The sequence below is a fragment of the Amblyomma maculatum genome, chromosome 7 (genome assembly GCF_055883805.1).
Source record: "Amblyomma maculatum isolate TAMU_Amacu chromosome 7, ASM5588380v1, whole genome shotgun sequence".
Taxonomy (NCBI): Eukaryota; Metazoa; Arthropoda; class Arachnida; order Ixodida; family Ixodidae; genus Amblyomma; species Amblyomma maculatum.
Window position 1 is genome coordinate 100,060,803 of NC_139350.1, and position 18,354 is coordinate 100,079,156.

General features: G+C 46.0%; 1 protein-coding gene across 2 annotated transcripts in view; it reads left to right on the forward strand.

Annotated features, from left to right (window-relative positions):
* Positions 1-9,968: 9,968 nt before the first annotated feature.
* LOC146184117 (uncharacterized) overlaps positions 9,969-18,354 on the forward strand; it is a 76,804-nt gene continuing 68,418 nt past the window's right edge. Inside the window, exons 1-2 of one of the 2 annotated variants that reach the window (XM_084609269.1) lie at positions 9,969-10,307; positions 17,004-17,289. In XM_084609269.1, the coding sequence (XP_084465395.1) occupies positions 10,140-10,307; positions 17,004-17,289 (454 nt within the window). In that variant the 5' untranslated portion in view covers positions 9,969-10,139. The remainder of the gene's footprint in view (positions 10,308-17,003; positions 17,290-18,354) is intronic. The other variant, XM_084609268.1, reaches the window with a different exon arrangement.

The following is an 18,354-nucleotide window of genomic DNA, read 5'->3' on the forward strand; positions in this document are numbered from 1 at the left end:
CATTTTTTATTGTTTTCATAATAAGCTTAATATGAAAAATTTCATTAAAAGAACGTTTATTTGCAAAATATAAAGTAATGTTTATAATTCAACACATTTGGCAATATATGAATTATAATAAGATTTAGAACTCAACCCTACAACGTTTACTTTGACTGTTATACTAATACTTTATATCATGCAAGCATTTTGCAATTTACATTACATTCTTATGAAAACACATGGATGGTTTCGCATCTAGCGCTGAAATACGGTTTTGCTGTTGCAGACGAGATGCTGTCATGTTAGCCTTGAAGGGCTTCGATGTGATCACTGCTAACTTAGTCTTTTTTTTTTATTCCTATTCTTGTACAGGCTTGGGAAAAATTCGTATTAAAATGGACAAGAGTAGCTACCATGCCGCAATGTATGTCATATGCTTGTCGAACGTTTGCTGAGCGACGGTCCCGCACCGCTGCCTGTTGTTGTGGTGGCTGTAGAAAGAAGGAAAAGAAAATGCACGGGCCTGCTACTGGCTCTGTAGCTGAGCCACTTCCACTGCCTCGTGCGGACAGAAGAAAGAATAGAGAAGAAAAAGAAGAGGGAGAGAAAAACGCGTGCCGCAACAACAGCCGTCATCCACCACCGAAGCAGTGGCTGGGGCAATGACGGCCTACAACAGATAAAATTCAGTCGCAGGCTGGCCCCCGCCCCAAGCGGCGGTGACCTACCTGTCCCAGCCCCATCAGGGCCAGTATCAGCCACCCTTCACCACCTCCAACCCCCGATTCGTTTCAGTTCGCCCCGCTGCCCCCGTGCTGATGAGGGCAGTCGGGATGGCTCTCGGACCACATGCTCCGGATGGCCACTCTGCGTTGCGGACGCGGCCTGCTTGCGAACTCGACCTGCGTACGCGGTACACATATCGGTACACATAGGTACACATATTTAAACAGATGAGGTTTGTCTGCCTCGAAGCGATATTTCTGTTCCTGAGCTGAACGCTTTAACCGAAGCTGCAGGCCCCACCGAACGAGTGACGCTTCCTTCAAAGCTCTGGTGTCGGCTGAATTGCAACAGTGAGGCCAGCATGCGCTTCGCAACGACTATACAGAGAGACGCGAAACTTGAAATTCTCCATGAGAAATGCGTGCTCTTCTTTGCAAATGAAGGCAAAACATCCAGCAACAAATCAAGCATTTCGCACCGCCCCTTCATAGTAGCAGACAACACAGAACTAGGCAATTTTTCACCACTGCTGAAGTGCTCAGAAAGCCAAGATACGAAAACAAAATGCTTAGATAATTACACTGAAGCTAGTTAAAGCAGCGGCATGCAGGATTATTTATTAAAGAAGCATAAATGCACCACAATGGGGCAACGACACAGTGAAACACGCACAAGTGTCTGAAGCGGCAGCAATACCGCCGCTAGAAGTAGTTGCAGTGGCGCCATCTTATGGTCTCTACGCCAAGGAGCACGCCTGCGCCTCTCCGTTCGCGCCACTAGGAGAATATTCCAGTTCACTATAGTTTCGACACTTTCTTGTTTCGTGCACACTCGCTACGGTATTCTAGTACACTGTAGCTACGGGGTGTGCACGAAATATGTGCCGCCTAGACGAGAGTGTAAATAAAAAGTTTCCTCGCGTCCGAAAAATGGCTGCTGTAAAGTCAACGGCGGATATAAAAGCGGTGACGAGGAACCAGATTCGAGTCCAGCGTTAAGCTATGCTTGTTCAACACCTTGGCTGCGCTCGCGTTTCCTTTACGGATACCAAAATTCAACGGCCTTACTTTGGCTTCGGTGTCACGGAGAGCGCCCAGAAAAGAACCCGTGCACTTGCTCAAGCTGTGCGGGAAAGACAAATGACACCGTCTGCGCCGTGGTCCAGCCAAGCATGCCAGCTGCAGGTCTGCTAGACTATTTCAACCCGCAGTCATCCGAAGTCAGCAGACGGACAGCTTCAAAAGACAATGCTAGTTGGAGGGAGAACTATAAACTGGCTGTCGACAGCAACTTCAGAACACTGCCTATGCTGTATTCGTATATATACGAACACAGCAGCCACCGAACAGTCAGCCGGATCAGTGTCTCCGCTATCGCTTGTTAACCCGACAGTGTTCCCATTGGAGGTCATGCTTCGTGACCAAGCCTAACAAGAGCGCCGGCTCGCTGGAAAGGACCTTCCTTTCTAGAAAGCATGTGGCGACCCATCGAAACAGTGCACCAGACCAGCCGTTCGCACAGCCGGATCACAAAACGAAGGTAAGTTTGGAAAATCTTACAAAAGTTCGCTGCTGTCGGAGCTAGCTGTGACAAACAAAATACACAGACATGCCGGTTTCAAGAAGTTACGAGCAATTTTTATTTGCTACCGGCGTGGACACCTGGAGAAGGCCTGCATCACTATAAAGAAGCAAAGTAAAGCAGCTATTTTACGTAGCCACAGCTCAGATGCTTCACAATTACACAATTTGGTACATACCAACGTCAGTCAACTTCGTCAACGCTGTATGACCTCATGATCTCATATATTTCAAAGAAAAATATTGTCACATGCCCAGCACCGCGCGGCACCCGTCTTCTCCATCTTCTCGGACGACGTTCCAGGACACATTCTTGCCTACCTGGGCTGCTAAATGATGGTATAAAGAGTTCTTCAAAACATGGGCCATTACAATTTGCTTTTGTTGGCTCTCTGCAGTTTTATATTTGTATATTCGTATAACCGTTCTTTTGGTATGTGAACTCTAAACTCTCAAACCAAACTTTCGATTGCTTGAACTTGCATCATGTTGATAATATTGAGTTAGTATAGCAATGGGTATTTTAGATAAATCCACCGCTGTAGACATCCTACTTTTGCTCTCACCTCTGTAAGAGGCGGACATGACATTAAGCGTATGCGTACGACATCCGCGGGCGATATGAAGCAAAATTTGATTTAATCAATTGACCATAGTGCATCCGATAGACCATTAGAGTTGCGTTCCCTGTCTCTGAAATCTGCGAACCAAACGTCGGGAACTGTCTCTGCCTTCCCCTCACAAAAGTTGTGTAGGATACAACTGCTGCGACGACAGTAGGCATAAAGCTGTAGTTGATGTCCGCATGGCACCACACTACACTGTCCCTTAAGTCTCCCAAACGCATGCTCAACCACGTTGCGGCCGGAGCTGTGGCAGACTTCTGTTCTTTTGTGAGTCTTCCCTGTGAAGATGTGTAACCTTTCAATATCCGCGCAATTGCCGCATAAGCAGGATCACCAAGCAGCAAAAAGGGATTGCTCATCCAAGGAATTGCATGCCGATGGAAATCCTTCTCTCCTTTCGGCAGTAGCTCATCGGTTCTTCGATATCCTGAGGACTGTTGCATCACGGTCCACTTCCAGGCACGTTGCTTGTCACACTTCTGAATCTGCAAAGTAAGTGTTTACGAATTTGGACACTGAACACGCTCGCGATAACAAGGCTTTCATTATGAGGTGGAAAATGTTGGGAGATAAAATTAAAACGTTTGCCGAATTTTAATCACGCAAAACCTATAATGCTCCGTTCTGTATAGTCAGAAAAAGTTTTATGCATCGTAATTCCCTACGATTGTAATGCCGTATGGCGTGACAGACTCATCTATTGCTGTCCGCAAAATGCAACCGTGCTGGAGGTATCAGCCTCGCTAAAAAAGAAGGTATTTTAAAGCAGCTGCATGCCGCTCTTAACAACAGTCCTGCCTGTCAGCGTGGGTGTCTGGTAGCAAACACTGATTAGTGCAATATTTCCCTGTGAGGGCCTCTGTTTTAGAGGCTCTTGCCCGCCGCAATGAAGAAGCGCAAAGGGCAAGACCCGTTCCTATCTCATATTACCATCAAATCTCCCACCACTTCGCCTTTACAGCACCAAAAACAAAACTGGCTGGCGTGTGCAAGCACGTATAGGCTGCAGTATCGTCCCGTGGGAGAGTAGCGTCGTTTAGCGGATACCGCTGCCCTGTGTCGAAAGCGACATAGGACAAATTGGATGTCGCATGAAACGTCACTCTTCAGCGCGCAGGAGTAGGCACACTGGCTAAGGTTGGGCAACTGGCCGTCCATTGCCGCCACTGCCGTTGTTCTTTTCTACATGCAGAACCGAGGCGTGAGCCTCAGTTTCGTGAAACGACAATCTTGAAGAAGCTAGCGTCCAAACTCAACAGAAAAGTACAGGAAGAATATTGCTTTAAGATAGAGTTCGGCTGTTATGTTAGCAGTTGAAACCTCGGTTGCTTTATCCGGTAACTTAAGGAGTCTATGATGATAGCTTTCCCACACACGGCAGCGTGCCAGTGTTCTTACATTCCCATTACTTTTCCAAGATCAGGCTCACTGTAGAGGTGGACCACGTTTATGTCAGCCTTCAAAGGCTCCTTATTGAAAGCATGCTTTCCTGTGCTTGGCGCGTCACGATATAAAACGAAACAGTGATGATGGTTCAGTGCTGCAGAAATTGACTGACCGTTTTACTGGAATTTTTAACTAGCACAAAGCAGGGTTTAGATTCGAGGAAAGCTACAAAACATCACTTCACACTCAGTGATAAAAGTTTTCACGGGCCGGGCCCGACCCGCTATGGAATGTTTTTGACCTATTGAAATGGGAGGGTGACGTCGAAATTCAGCCCTCCAGGGCGCTTGGATCTCGAGACACACCATGTCCCAACTCGCCGCAGGCACTTTCGTTGGGCTTGGTTAAAACGGTGTGTAATATCGTAACTTACGACTTCATGAAAATGAGAATGTTTTAAGTGCCCTTCATTTTCTTAGCATACAGATGACTAGATGAGATGAAGTACTTTTATGCATGCCGAAAAAGTGAGAGTATCACCAGAGAGCACCTGTCTCGCATACTGTTAAAGTGTCTGCCAGGTCCGAACAAGAGGAAGACTTCGGGGAAGAAAACATAGAGAGTTTGCGTGATACCTATACTCGAACGCGCAACACTACCCTTCAGCGTCTCACACTCCACTCTAAGTCTGACTCAATAGTAATAAGGCAGACAGTTGAGGTTACATTAAATCCGATTCCGCGCAGTCATGGTATTTCCTTGGATCTCTAGTTGACAGGTTAAAATTATAACAGGACTGCATTTGATTCTGCTTAGCCATTTCTGTGGAAGGAAAGATGTCTCCTCTCTTCCGCGGATTTCCCGTGTTGTTGTGCAAGCAGTTGTTCGTTTCTCGTGTGAGCAAGATGCCTGCTTTCAGATAGCCTCCTGTCCTTTTTTCTTCCTTGTACCAAGCACACGTATACACCATGTGCGTCTTACTAAACAAACTGAAAACGAAGCAACGAAAACCACTATGTTACAACAGCGTTAGAACACGGACAGATAGAGAGAGACAAGCGCACATTCATTCATCGGTCCGTGTTCTAGCGCTGTTTTAACATACTGTTACCAACTCACTAAGCCACTCCAGAAGCCGCTACTCCTAATAGGCCGGGAAGATGTTTCATTCGGGAGGGCACAGTGTTCTTCAAGGCTGTAGCCGGAACGTTAGCAGGCGGGGAGCGCCTCAGTCTCCGCGCCCCAGAGCCTTGGCTGGCGGCACTTCTTTTAAAGACTGACGCGGCACAAGAACAGTAAGGTATACACTGCATGGGAGGCGACAGATAAAGCACAAAGCAAGCAAGTGTGCGCTGGCTTCGCTCCCTGTGCCAATGTGCAGACTACAGGCGACTCCCCCACAGCGATGGCAGCTGTCATTAGGAAAGCTGTTTGAAAAAAAAAAAAAAAAAAAAACTGGCGGACAGACACGCACTCCTACTAATGTTGGTCCACGACTCCACGGCCAGGCTTAAGCGACGGCTGTGTTGCAGCTGGTCTCACCAGATCTCCCTGAGACGCATGCAGGGCGGAGACCTGGGTGCATTGGTAGCATAGCTCTCAGATGGATACACACGCGTCTACTGCCGTTCGTTCCTCTCCCGCTCTCTCTGTCCAAATTTCGAAGGGTCTGCCTTTAACTCAGACTCCGACAAAAAAAAAAAAAAAAAGAAAGCAGCGAATGGCAGGAACGGCTGGTCAGGCGCGCTTCAGTTTGTGTTGCTGTGTGACTTTCGATCGGACCTTTGAAGACGTTGACGCTAAAGCAACACTTCGCTGCGCTGTTGCAAATTCTATATGCTCAAGGACGTCCGTGTACAATGTGCGCGAAGTTTCCACTGAGGCAGTGTTCTCGGATATTTTCGGAAGATGCGCGGTCCAAATGAAAGGTGTGTACGGAATCATGCAGATTCTCTTGGCTTCACAGCGGAGGTAATCCGGTTTCTGCCTTTTGCATATATGCGGGTACTGTCTAGAATGAGTTGATCAGAAAATGTGAACATAAACAAACAGATGTAGAGAGCGGATCCGAGCTAGTTGGTGCATGTGTTGCTTTTCAGTCCCGGTTCTAAGCGCGGCTTTTTTTTTTTTTCTTCTTCTTCTTTTCTACCGATAGCTACATTGTATACCTACCGTATCGCTATTTCGCCGTACCTGTCCGAAGAGCTGTGCCTGTCCGAGAGAGAATAAGAAGAAGATGAATACAGATAACTAGGTAGTTGGTATAGGCGAACAACAACAGCGAGTTCCTAGGACAGAAGGCTCGTTCGTACGTTGTGACGGCGATGTGCCCCGGAGTTCGGTCGAGAGGCAAGGGTGGCTCATACGTGAAGTGATTCCCCTGTGGAATAAATAAAGCAGACACCATAGCGTAAACCACTATGTGCAAAAGCCATGTCTTTACTGTCAAGCCGAACCTAAGCGCAGCCATGCAGATATATGTTTTTCTTTTTTTTTTCTTATAAGTAAACCTAGACTTAAGCATGTTCTTCAGGAAGCATAATCAAACCTTATTCACGAAAATCTGGCCTCCCACCTTGCACTTGGAAATGCTCTACTGAACCCTGTCTGTTCTGCTACATATGTCTGAAACTGCAGCGCCCCAGGTTCTCAAGCTATGCCCCGCCTCCTCTACGCGAAGCGATCGACGGTCAGGACACCCTGACCACCTAGAAATTTGCTGTGTGATAGCGTTTTGCTGTTACTTGAGTCAGATGACATTGTTCTGTTGTCTAGTATGCCGTATTACGGCTCATGCCTTCCGTCTGCGGCTGGCGAGAAGTTCGAATCTCTTCCTTCCGCATGCGGTTGTGGATAATTTTGTCACTCCTTCAAAAATATGGAGTGTGAACCGGTGGGCAGGCTTGCCTGGATAACTACTACAGCGGCTATTTTCCTTTCTCTTCGCAGTTTCACCTTTGGATTCTTAGGGCACTGTCAGAATGAATTGCTTTTTGCACTTTTCGTCAGCTCTTGGTCTTCCTGTGCAGTGCATATCTCACTGTCAGCAGCTGTCGGAACAATTACCAGATGGCTCTTACGACTCGCCACAGCATGAACACAGCCCCCGTCGTTGTTTTAAGTACAACTAGAAGCAAAATGAAAGGAAACGCGGGAGCGCGTGGCCTACGCGCTTTGTAAAGCGCTGAAACCAAGATAAGACTAGAATCGGTGGCACCAAGGGCACGCTCGGAAAGAGCAGACGACCAAGATTACTTTGGGTGCGTCTTTACCACTGATTATTGTCACCTGTCTGTAGCAGAGCATTTGAAAGAGTGGAGGCCACGCGCTCCCGTGTTGCCTTTCATTTTTCTTCTAGCTGTACATTGTTAGCTTTGATGAATTCGGATTGCTAAGCATAAAATGATCATGGCTTGACACTGCCGAAAGCGGACGCAGAGAAGAGTAGTTAGCACCTACTTCGACTCAATAACATTTCCATGGATCGAAAACAATGAAAAATACCTGTAATAATAAAACTCCTGAACAGGAGGTTGAGGGTGAGGGAGGGCAGATAAAATGAGAGTAAATTTAGTAACCCGTCGTTCCGCCCAACCAGGGGTTGGCGCGAACTGGTTCGTTCTCCAGGCAGGGACCCGTTGCACCACCAGCGGTGCTTCTCCGTCAGGGACGGGTATCTTAACACCAGACTGAAGGGTCTTGACAGATGAACTTGATTACGAACTTTATGTAGTACATCTATTTACATATGTACACTTTTACAAGATTGCAAAGACATGACAACGACTGGAACCTGTTGGTCGGTCTTCCCGGGAGAGACTCCCAAATTCGGCAGAGCCGATGGTGCAGAGCACCTACCTAAGACCCGATCCAACCAAGAACACCCAACGAACCTTCGGCAACTTCAGTTTACACCTCGGGTTCACACCCCTTGGCCCGAGCTATCCAATCACTAGCCATAAGCGGCGTGATTGGGCCAAGAAAATTCACCCTTGCCCCGTGCCCGGTCACCGCTGTCTCCAGCGCTCTTTCCACACTGAAACAGTACAGGCAGGTGACCCATGGAGCTTCTTTTCTTTTTTTTTAGTTTAGGGGGAGTTGACCCTGTGAGCACTCGCGAAGATGTTCGTTCCCACGCATCTGGCACGCACCTGTCTGACCATCCGCGGACGACACCTGTCTCCTTCGCTTCTACACAGGAGTGATTAAGAGACACTGCCGACGCTTTGTGGCGCATTCCTTCGAATGAGATAGGGAGCGGCTCCCGCTTCCCATTCAGGAACTCGAAGGGGATTAACTAAGCAATGCGCTGCCACCTGCGCGCTAGACGCCGGTTTACTCCCCAGCCCCTTCTTGTCGACTTCCAGTCTACAGCGCAATGTACGCCCCCGCGCGCACCTTGACGATCCCTTACAATGAGGGTGAGTGAGGACCAGCAATTTTTCTTAAGCGAGGGTGAGGGAGGGCCAGGAATTTAAAAAAAAAAATGGGAGTGAGTGAGGGCTACCGATTGAAAAGTGAGGTTGAGGGAGGAAAGGTCAAAATGAGGGCGCGCCTGCCCACCTCTGGTCATGAGGCGGCCGGGGGGTAGGGTTGTTGCTCTGTTACTGGCCGCAATTTGCTCATCGCTCAGGAGTGTTGCCGTTGTCCACTCGTATTTATTCGCTTTTATGCCTTTGTAAGGCTGCTGTGAAAAGAAAAAAAAGAATAGAAGCACAGTTTGAACAGTCCTGAAAAGAAAACGTTCGTCCCTCAGTCGGCACTGGCGAGTAAGTCGCCGGTCTTGGCATTGCGAGTCCAGGTGCTGGGGATCAGGCCCTAGACGCCGGATACCAGTGGCGAAGTCTCAGGATCTTCCGGAAATGCGTAGCTCGTTGGCGGCGTCAGCTGCAGCGTAGGTCCGGAAGGAAGCTGGTCTCAGCTCCGTCGAAAGTTAAGATAGGGCATGTTTATGTCCAAGCATTACACTGGGACAAGCCACGTGCAGGCACTCGAAGTCGGTCCTACCATGGGAATCCCTCGGATGCAGCCTATTTCCTCTCGCTCGTTCTTCCATCGACGCTTTCCCGCGATGACGACGGGTAGCATGTTTTTCTCCTCTCTACAACCACATTTGTATAGAATCATTATTCAAAATTCTCGCCGTTTTCTTTCTTTTCTTATTTACAGTCGCTGCGTTTAACCTTTTCTTTGCAAGCAACGCAAATGCCCGTCCTAAGTGGCGTTCATTTAAATACGGCTTGCTGCTATCGCGCGCGCCGACGTCGGCCGCTCTCACCGTATTCCAATGGATGGATTATGTCAAGAGCGTCCCTGAATGCGCTGCGCGAGGAAACCATGCTAGTGGAGAAGTACACTGTAGCTTTGGTTTGCTATGTGCACTGCCAGCATGGATATTAAACAGTACGAGAAACTGAACCAAGCAAAAGCGTCTCAGGAACGAGTTCGGACTTACGAGCAGGCCTATCTTCTACACGGATTCAACTACCGTATCTCCGCGATGATATCGCTCATAGTCCTCATCGGCGAGCAGGCGCTCGAGGAATAAGCGAATAGGCGGAGCAGAGGGCGGTCGTTAGCCGACTGCACTTACTCTTCTCTCTCCCTCTGCCTTCACGTTGCGCGAGGAAGGGAAAACGGAGAAGACGCGCGGACGCGCGTGCGCCGTTCGCGCGCGCGGCAGTGTCGGCGGTGTGTTGAACAGAACAGACACAGACGTCCGCGTCGGCTGGGCCGGCAGCAGCGGCAGCGGTGCACGGCGCACCCATGTGTGTGTCGCCGCGGAAGGGAGGCTCGACTCGATTCGTTGCGTGCGCGCTGCAGCAGCGAGGCGTGCGTGATGCGATGCGTCGCCGTTGGTTGCAAAACCGGCAGAAAAAGCGGCCTGCGTATCCATTCCTTCCCACGGGACCCCAAGCGCCGGCTAGAATGGGCAGTAAAAGTGAACATTGCAGAGAACGGCAAACTTTGGGTACCTCCCAGGGATTGCTGCTACGGTATTTGTGAGGTAGGTTTCTTGCTGGTTTCTGATGAGCTATGCTGCAAGTCCTGTTGATTTTAGTTTTAAGAAAATTTTTTGATATCTGTCAAATGTTCTGTGTTTGTTAGCAAAAAAGAAAAAAAAAAATTTCCGTTTCCCTCGTGTAAATGCTTCAGCGTCAGTAGCCATGTCAGTAGCCATCTTGTTCCCGACAAAACGTGTGTTGTTTGCATTAGCTGTGTGCGAACTTCGCCGAGCTTGTCGAGATAGCGTCATAGCGTTTCGAACAGCGCGGAGTAAATCGTTGTCTGACCACCACCTCCGGGCTTTTCGCAGATTGCAGCCAGATCGGTAGGCAAATTGTGCTGGCATGATAGCTGCTTCGAACCCAGCAGCCGCAGCGCGCGGCCCGAGCGCTGAAAGCCAGCCGAGGTTCGGACAGCCCATCAAAATGTTTATCTCGTATCACCGTTGTGGGCTTCGTGAATTCTCCGACATAACAACGGGCTCTCAGTTCCATCCGCAACCGTATGTCGAGCTGCTTTTCGTGTGAGGGGCTAATATGGATTCGACTGCTTTGTTCGGGCCTGAAAGCTGCCGCTGTTGAGGGAGGTCGAACGCTGCAGTACTGGAACTTATCGGACTGATATTGTCGAGAATAGATTAAACGTGACTGACGGTAGCTGTCAGCAGCACCTTATGTGCGCCTCGAATGCCCGAACTTTTTTTTTTTTTTTGTCAGAAACGTACTTGGGAGCCTTTTTTTTTTCTTTTGACGTTTTTGAGGCAATGCTTGTTTGGCGCGATTCTTGTGCGCGTCGATCAAATAGCCGCAGCATTACTGCATTCTATTCTTTATTAGCTGGTCTTCCTTGTTTCATTGCGAGATATGCTTCTCATGAAGCACGTAATAGTGTAATTTCAGCTGAGGCAGTGGTGCTCTGCTCCACTATCGGGGATAAGCGGCCTTCATGTTGTGGCATGATCTCTTAATTCACAAGTGTTACATTTGCATTACTATTCTCTGCAAGCTTTATGGGTCTGGTTACAAGTTGCTACTGATAGCGTGTAATTAATGCCCTTTTCCAAATTACCTTTAATGATTTATTTGTTTTTGTTTGCTAGAGCTTAACTGTTTACTGGCTGTGCCATTATCTTTGCTGCGTGAAGACCTTTGATATGGTCAGCAGTGGCAGCACGTTGGAATTATGCATGTAAAGTGCTTCTATCGAAGTGTTACTGTTTGAAGATATATTGTTCCCCGCCACAGTGGCTCACTGGTTAGGGCTTAACTGATGAGCAGGCTTCGATCCTGGCTGTGGTGGCTGCATATTGATTGAAATGAAATGCAAGGTGCCTCTGTGCTACATAACGGTGCACGTTAAAAACCTAAGGTGATCGGAAGTTATATGGAGTTCTCCACTATGGCCTTGACTAGCGTTTGCAAGGTTAAACCTTGTACTCTCATGTTCGATTTCAAGACGCTGCAATCACGTTAGAGCACTCGGTCATTGCTGCATTGCTTGTCAGGCGGTCCCGAGATGCTCTGTGCTTGGCAATTTTGGATTGAGATTTGTTCGGGGGGGGGGGGGGGGGGGTCACTTAGTTGGCAGCAGAAATTCTACTCATTGAGATGCACACAATCAAATGGTAATTCTTGGAGCAAGTGTGACCTTTGTGATAAGGATGAGTCTTGTGTTTTGACCACGCTGCTGCCTCTTTCTCTTTTTGAACTGTGCTAAATTTTTGCCCCAATGTAGCTTCCTTCCTAACAGAATTGTCCCCCTAAAGTCATTTCGAGATGTGCTTCATCTTGATGCTTCATTATGTCATAGCCTGTATGGATGCTTTTGTTTTCCTTTTGCGGGAATTCAGTTTTTCTGCTTGTGGAGTGATTCTCTTTGAAGGCTCTAGAGCTGCCTGGTCCAAGTGGATAAATGTGCTTAGAACCTAAAATGAGGTGCAGCCAGTCTGTAGTCCTGGCCTGCATTTTTTTTTTCTGCCACAATTTCTGTAAATAATGGCTTGGGAGCAGTAACACTGGCCATATAGACACACTTAGGTGACAAAAAATGTTGCCCAAGTGGCCTCATATCAGTGACCATAAAAAAATGAAGAGATCCTGAGGGGTCTGGGAAGCTTTTTTTTTTTTTTTCTTTATAGATGCACTAAATAAAAGATCATTGTGTAACATATATTGAACTGTAGCTATTTAAATGCTGTTTCATAGATGTGAATATTTTGCTTTAAATAACTAGAAATATAAAAAAAAAAGTTTTTTATTGCAGTCTTTAAGGAAAACGGGGCACAGAAGGCTCAAAAAGCATCAATATAAAAATAAGAAACTCTAATAAATTTTAGAATATACAAAATGTGTTACAATTCCTCTTTTTTTTTTTTCTTAAATGTGGCTTGTGTATGTTTAAGTTTTCCCATTTTGTTGCTACTTTTGCAGCACCATGGAATAAAACAGGTGACTCTAAAGGGCCTTATAAAAAAGAATATTCAATGACATATTTACGTGATTCTGCCATTCTGTTTTAGTATATACTAAACAGAGGGGCAGCAGCTACGCCAATTTCGCCAGTTTGATACAGCTGCATATTTCTTTGCCAAGCTAGAGATCATAAGCGTGAAATTTGCGCCAAAATGCCCCGGCTAAAAGTTTGCCATACTCGGGGACAATATTCTGCGGCCGTGATATGGCCAGGTAAGACGTTTCAGACGCTGCAGCACGGGCCACTGGCTGTTTTATTTTGAGGTAGCATCTCGCCGTTCTAACGCCGTCATATTTTCTTGCAATCCGCGTGATTTGCGGTTTGAGGAGTCACGGATCATGCGGTGAAGCATACCCATAACGCAAATGGGCGTTGGTAACGAGGCTCCGCTGCTACTGCATCACATTGCGAAAAGGAATTTGCAGTTTTGGAGAAAAACTTCAACGTTCTGTTTTAAGCGTTGCATGCTTTTAATAGATGTATCTCTAGTTTTTTGTGCATCTCTTGGAAGTTTTCGGTGTGTTGGGCCATTCTGCAAGGTGGTCTCTATGCTGTTTCGTCGATAGACTCTTTCCCGTCATCACATAGCGTAGGAGGTGCGTCAGTTATGGCTTCTGTGTTTGTGCTAATATAACGATGGGATGCATGTTAAATTTATTTCGGGCGCCAGATTCAGGTCGGGAAACGTGCAGCAGCCTTAGATTTTGAATTCCATAACAGTGGAGCCCGTGACTGCCGAAACTAACGTTTATGGATGCTGGAAAGTTAATGCTATAAAGTCTGCTCTGTGCACGAAATGTATAACCTAACATCCCGAGTCATCGCCCATCTCCCCTTAATAAAAATATCGTTCAAAATCACCCAGTCATCGCCAGCCCATGGAAATCGTAATTCACCGGCTGAAGACGCGCTCGCTCGCCAGTTCGCTCGCCAGTTTTGTTTGTTTACGACTTGCTTTCTTATCTTTCGGCATCTGCCTTCTCGCCTTTTGGTCGCAGTTTTTCATTTCTTTGTCTTTTTCTTTCTGTGCTTGCTTTTGATTTTTTTTTTTTTTTTTTTTTTTTTTTTTTTTTTTTTTTTTTTTTTTACTGCGCTCGCTTTTGGGCACAGGCTGATTCCGTTCATGGAAGCTATGAATGGAATCAGCCTGTGCCCAAAAGCGAGGGCAGCTCCAGAAGAGCGTAACTTAAAAGCTAATTACGCTCTTCTGGAGCTGCCCTCGCCAGACACAACCTGTGGATTAGACAATAAAACATTGTTTTGTGAGTTTTATGATCAATATTCTAGATTTAAAAAAAAAAAATATATATATATATATATATATATATATATATATATCCTTTTTTCATTTTTCTTCAGTCCCTGAAGTTTAAAATTTAACCTCCTCGGTTTTATGGCTCACATTCTTAGCATGCCTTGCAGAACAAAATGCTTATTTACAAAAATTATGTGCTTGCCAGATTCCTAAAAAACATATACTAAGCGCCGGTGATAGGTGGTTCTAGCTAGATTTCTTTTGGATATCACATTCATACATATATTATGGTGAGGCTACCCAAAAATAATATAAAATAATATGCCTCTGCCCATGCCACTAGGTATAACGGGCTATCACATTCATACAGTCAGATATTCACATGTGTTCGTTTTTTCTACCGAAAGTAAGGTTTCTTTCCTGTTTAAAGGCTGCAAGATTTGGATCGTGCATGCAGTTTGTTTGTTTTCTTTTTTCTTTTTTTCCCGGTGTGCTGCTCCAAATATGGATTTTACTGCGCCAGAAGTTGCTGAATATCCTATTTCAGCTGTTGCACCCCTGAATAAAGGGCAGCTATTTAGATGATTAGTCAAATACATACAGATATTTTTGTTCAACTTGGATCCCAGAAGTAAAAATGTTATGAATATTAAAGTAAAACATCTATAGGTTTCTTTTTTGAGTGCTTTTCTGAAGCAGTCTTTGCCATTCAATTCCTACTGCTGTTGTTGCAAGTTGGATGTACATATTTTCCCACCTGCACCAACAAAATGCAGTGCAGCCAAATTACAAAGAAACTAATGTGTTATGTTACCCATGTTACACGGGCAGTTTCAACTGCCGTTCAGTTAAATCACAGTTCAGCGTTCCAACTGACGTTGAACTGATCGGCAGTCGACTGTAGTTACACGGGACATATCGCGAACCTCAGTTGACCCCCAGAATCCCGTGATCCTCCACATGCAAGCAATTCTTACTAAAAAAAAGTGCTTTATTTTTCATATATAAATTACTTTGTACAACATTTGCACACTCTATATTATTAAATTGCGGCTTTTGCATGCGTTTTCTTTTTCGAGTATGGAACAAATGGACTCGACACAAAGCCAAGTCAATCCATTTGAGGCGCGTCTGGCTTTGCTGCTTAATCGTCTTTTTTTGGTGCCGCTTCGCGCGCTTGTGTTTTGACACTCGTTTGAGTATTTAAAGTTGCAAGCTGGGACTTGCGCTAGCTAGGGCAGCAACCTTTCATGTGATTTTAGAATGCACAGCGGCTGGAAATGCCGCCGACTCTGTCGATGCGGCTGAAAGCCACCTTGTCAGTTGACTGGTTCAACTGGGACCGCCGACCTCAGTTGAACTGAACTGTAGTTGAGACTTCAACTGCAGTTGGCGCTGCCGTGTAACATCGCTAGTTCAACTGACCGCTAACTGAACTGCCGTTGAAAACGCCCGTGTAACAAGGGTATAATCTGTTTTGAAGGCATACCGGTGTCATAATATTGCTAAATTGCTCAAACATTTGTTTTCAGCCTTGTTTTCGTTTGCACCTAGCACAGCTTGCAGGTTTTGGGTTTTGTGGTTTATGGCTGGCATGCTTCAAGGTAAGTTTTACAAAGGATACGCAGTATGATCTAGTTTATCATAAGAATTGAAAATCTGCTCTTTGTAAACTATAGATCTCAAACCCTACTCAATGTGACTGAAAAAGCTTCACAATTTTGATGTTTATAAGTAAACAGCGGGTATGCAGAGTGAGCAGATGTAACTGCTCAGTAGCGAGCTAAATTTGAAAGTATGCTTTCTTGGGGCTTGGGTTGAAGTTTCAGGCTGATATTTGCCAGATTCATCATCTGAGATGAAGTCTGGGCTTGTGAAATCTTTGGACTTCTTGATACTGTTCATCAAAAAAGTATACAGTAGAATCAACGAAATCGAATGATGGCACCAAATTCGTAGCGCATCCTGATGCGAGCTTGACATTATTTTTGTTGACACGGCCACTCCGCTTTAAATAAATATTTCTTCTGCATTGCTGCGCGCTAAAAAAAGAAGTCACATGGAAATCAAAACTAAGTAGTCATTCTGTCTGCCTACATAGGGCTACATTTTCTTGAATAGAAATTTGCGTATGGCAGCACGTCAAAAAACCATCGTTCATATTTGAACAATAACTATTGAGGCACCCCTTAAATACACAAAATTAGGTGGTGTGTCGTTTTTATGGAGCCCCACTGCAGTGGTGCAGTGGTTAAGGCAGTTTACAGTTGTGCTCATGGATATGGGATCAAATTCCAGTTCTGGTGGCTGCTTTTTGGTGGAGGCGAAAAGCAAGGTGCCAGTGTGCTGTGCGATGTCAGTGCACCTTAAAGAAAACCCCAGGTGGTCGAAATTTCCTCAGTCCTCCACTATGGCTTCCCCTATAGCCCGAGTCGCTTTGGGTTGTTCGACAAACTAAATCTTTCTGTGGAATGGTACAAAAGCCATTAGTAAATGTAGATTTTCACATTAACTTGCTGGATGATAGTGATGCTCATTGAAGAACGTTAGATGATCGAAATTAATCCAGAGTCTTCTTTTATGGCTTCCCTCATATAACATATTGCCTGTGCTTATAGTTCTGGTGTAATTTTCAGTCCGAATGCTTTTCAGCACTACAGGTACAATCTAAAATGGGGGTACATAGCTGTCTGTCTGTATCCTCCAGTCAATGCTGAGTGATGAGTACTAATTGGAGTTCGCAGATGCTTGCTACAGCTAGATAATGACTGTTTCGAGACTTAAGACAGGTGGAGAAAACCATTTCATTGTTACCAGTCACTTTAATGATGGTTGGCAGGTTATCTGGGGCACCCATCAGCACCCCTGCCCGCTCAAAAGGCTGGTGGTGTGCCAATGATGGCATGCATTAACTCAAGAGGGGCACAGGACCACAGTTCTGTCTACATCTCTTGTCACTGCTTCCTGCAGGCACATTTTGAAGAGGACCAGTATGAACCAAGGCGGACGGACCGCAAGCTCAAGCCGTTTGCAACGCCAACTCTTTTCCCCCACCGGAAAGCTCCCAAGCGGCGTCGGGCGCTTGTGCGCGTCAACCAAGCGCAAAAAAATGGGGGTGCTGTTGGTGAGGCTAGCGTTGCATCCTCTTCTGCCGCAGCCACAGGTGCTGTCACTGTCACGACGGCCACTTCTGGGGTCGTGACGCCCACTGGCTCTTCAGCGGTGGTCACTGGCCAGCAGGCTGGTTTGGGCTCAGGTAGGTTCTCAAGTTACGTTGATTTGGGTCCTTGTTAGCCTTTTCCTTCTTCAGCATTCTTAAGCAGATTCTTCCTTCTTCAGCATTCTTGAGCAGATTCGTGCAGTACACTGGGAAGCCCCAGGCAAAGTGTTCCTCTGTTGTGCTATTACCAGTCTGAAAACGAGTTCCTTACTTGAATGCTCTTCATTCATTTGAAAACTAGCTGAGATCATGCACTGACTTTACCACGTATCATAATCTCAAGTGCTTTGGATCTTTTTTGCAATGTTTTGACTTTTGAGCATGCAAAGGACACCACATGTGGGACTTCCTGATACACGCAGTTTTCTCATTGTTCTGCTTCAGCAGACCTGTGTGTAGAAAGAGTTTCCCCTCACAGCTTTTTCTAAAGTTCTTTCACCATTCTTGTACTGGAAGTGGCATGTGTGTCAGCATGCACAGTATTTCCATGATTCTGCTCATCGACACGCTTTTAACGAAAACCAGTCAAGACCGGCTAAGGTGCACTACTCGCCACATTCTTGCCCTCTTTCACTGTCAGTTGCAGCAGATGAATAAGTTTGGCAAAAAGTAGCAGTCTAACCTCTATGTTGCACTATTAGCCAAAATGCCATTTGAAGAATCTTGGAGGATAGGCATCAAGGAAACGGCCAGTAATTTTCAAGCGCTGTGCTATGCACACAACCACCATGATTTTGCGGGTGGTTTTTATTTGGAAAAAGATTGTTACTCTGGTGATGGGAGTGTTTTCTATATGTTGGAGGATGGTAAAACTCTGAGCCTCAAAATGGCCCCATCACTTTGCCAGTGTGGCATTTTTTGCTGTTAGGGCTAGCTTTTGCTAGAATTTGTCTTTCAGTAGCCTTTTTTAGATTTCTAGCAGCTGACACTTTGATCATGCATGAGTAAATATGTTGGAAAAGACCGGTTCCACAATTGTGTTCATGTTGTTCTGTAGAATTCAAATTTGTTTGCATTTTCGTGTGAAATGTATGGAACATCGATTAAAAATAATTGCTGGTGTTTTAAGAGCTATTCAGAATCATAGCGAACTGCATCACT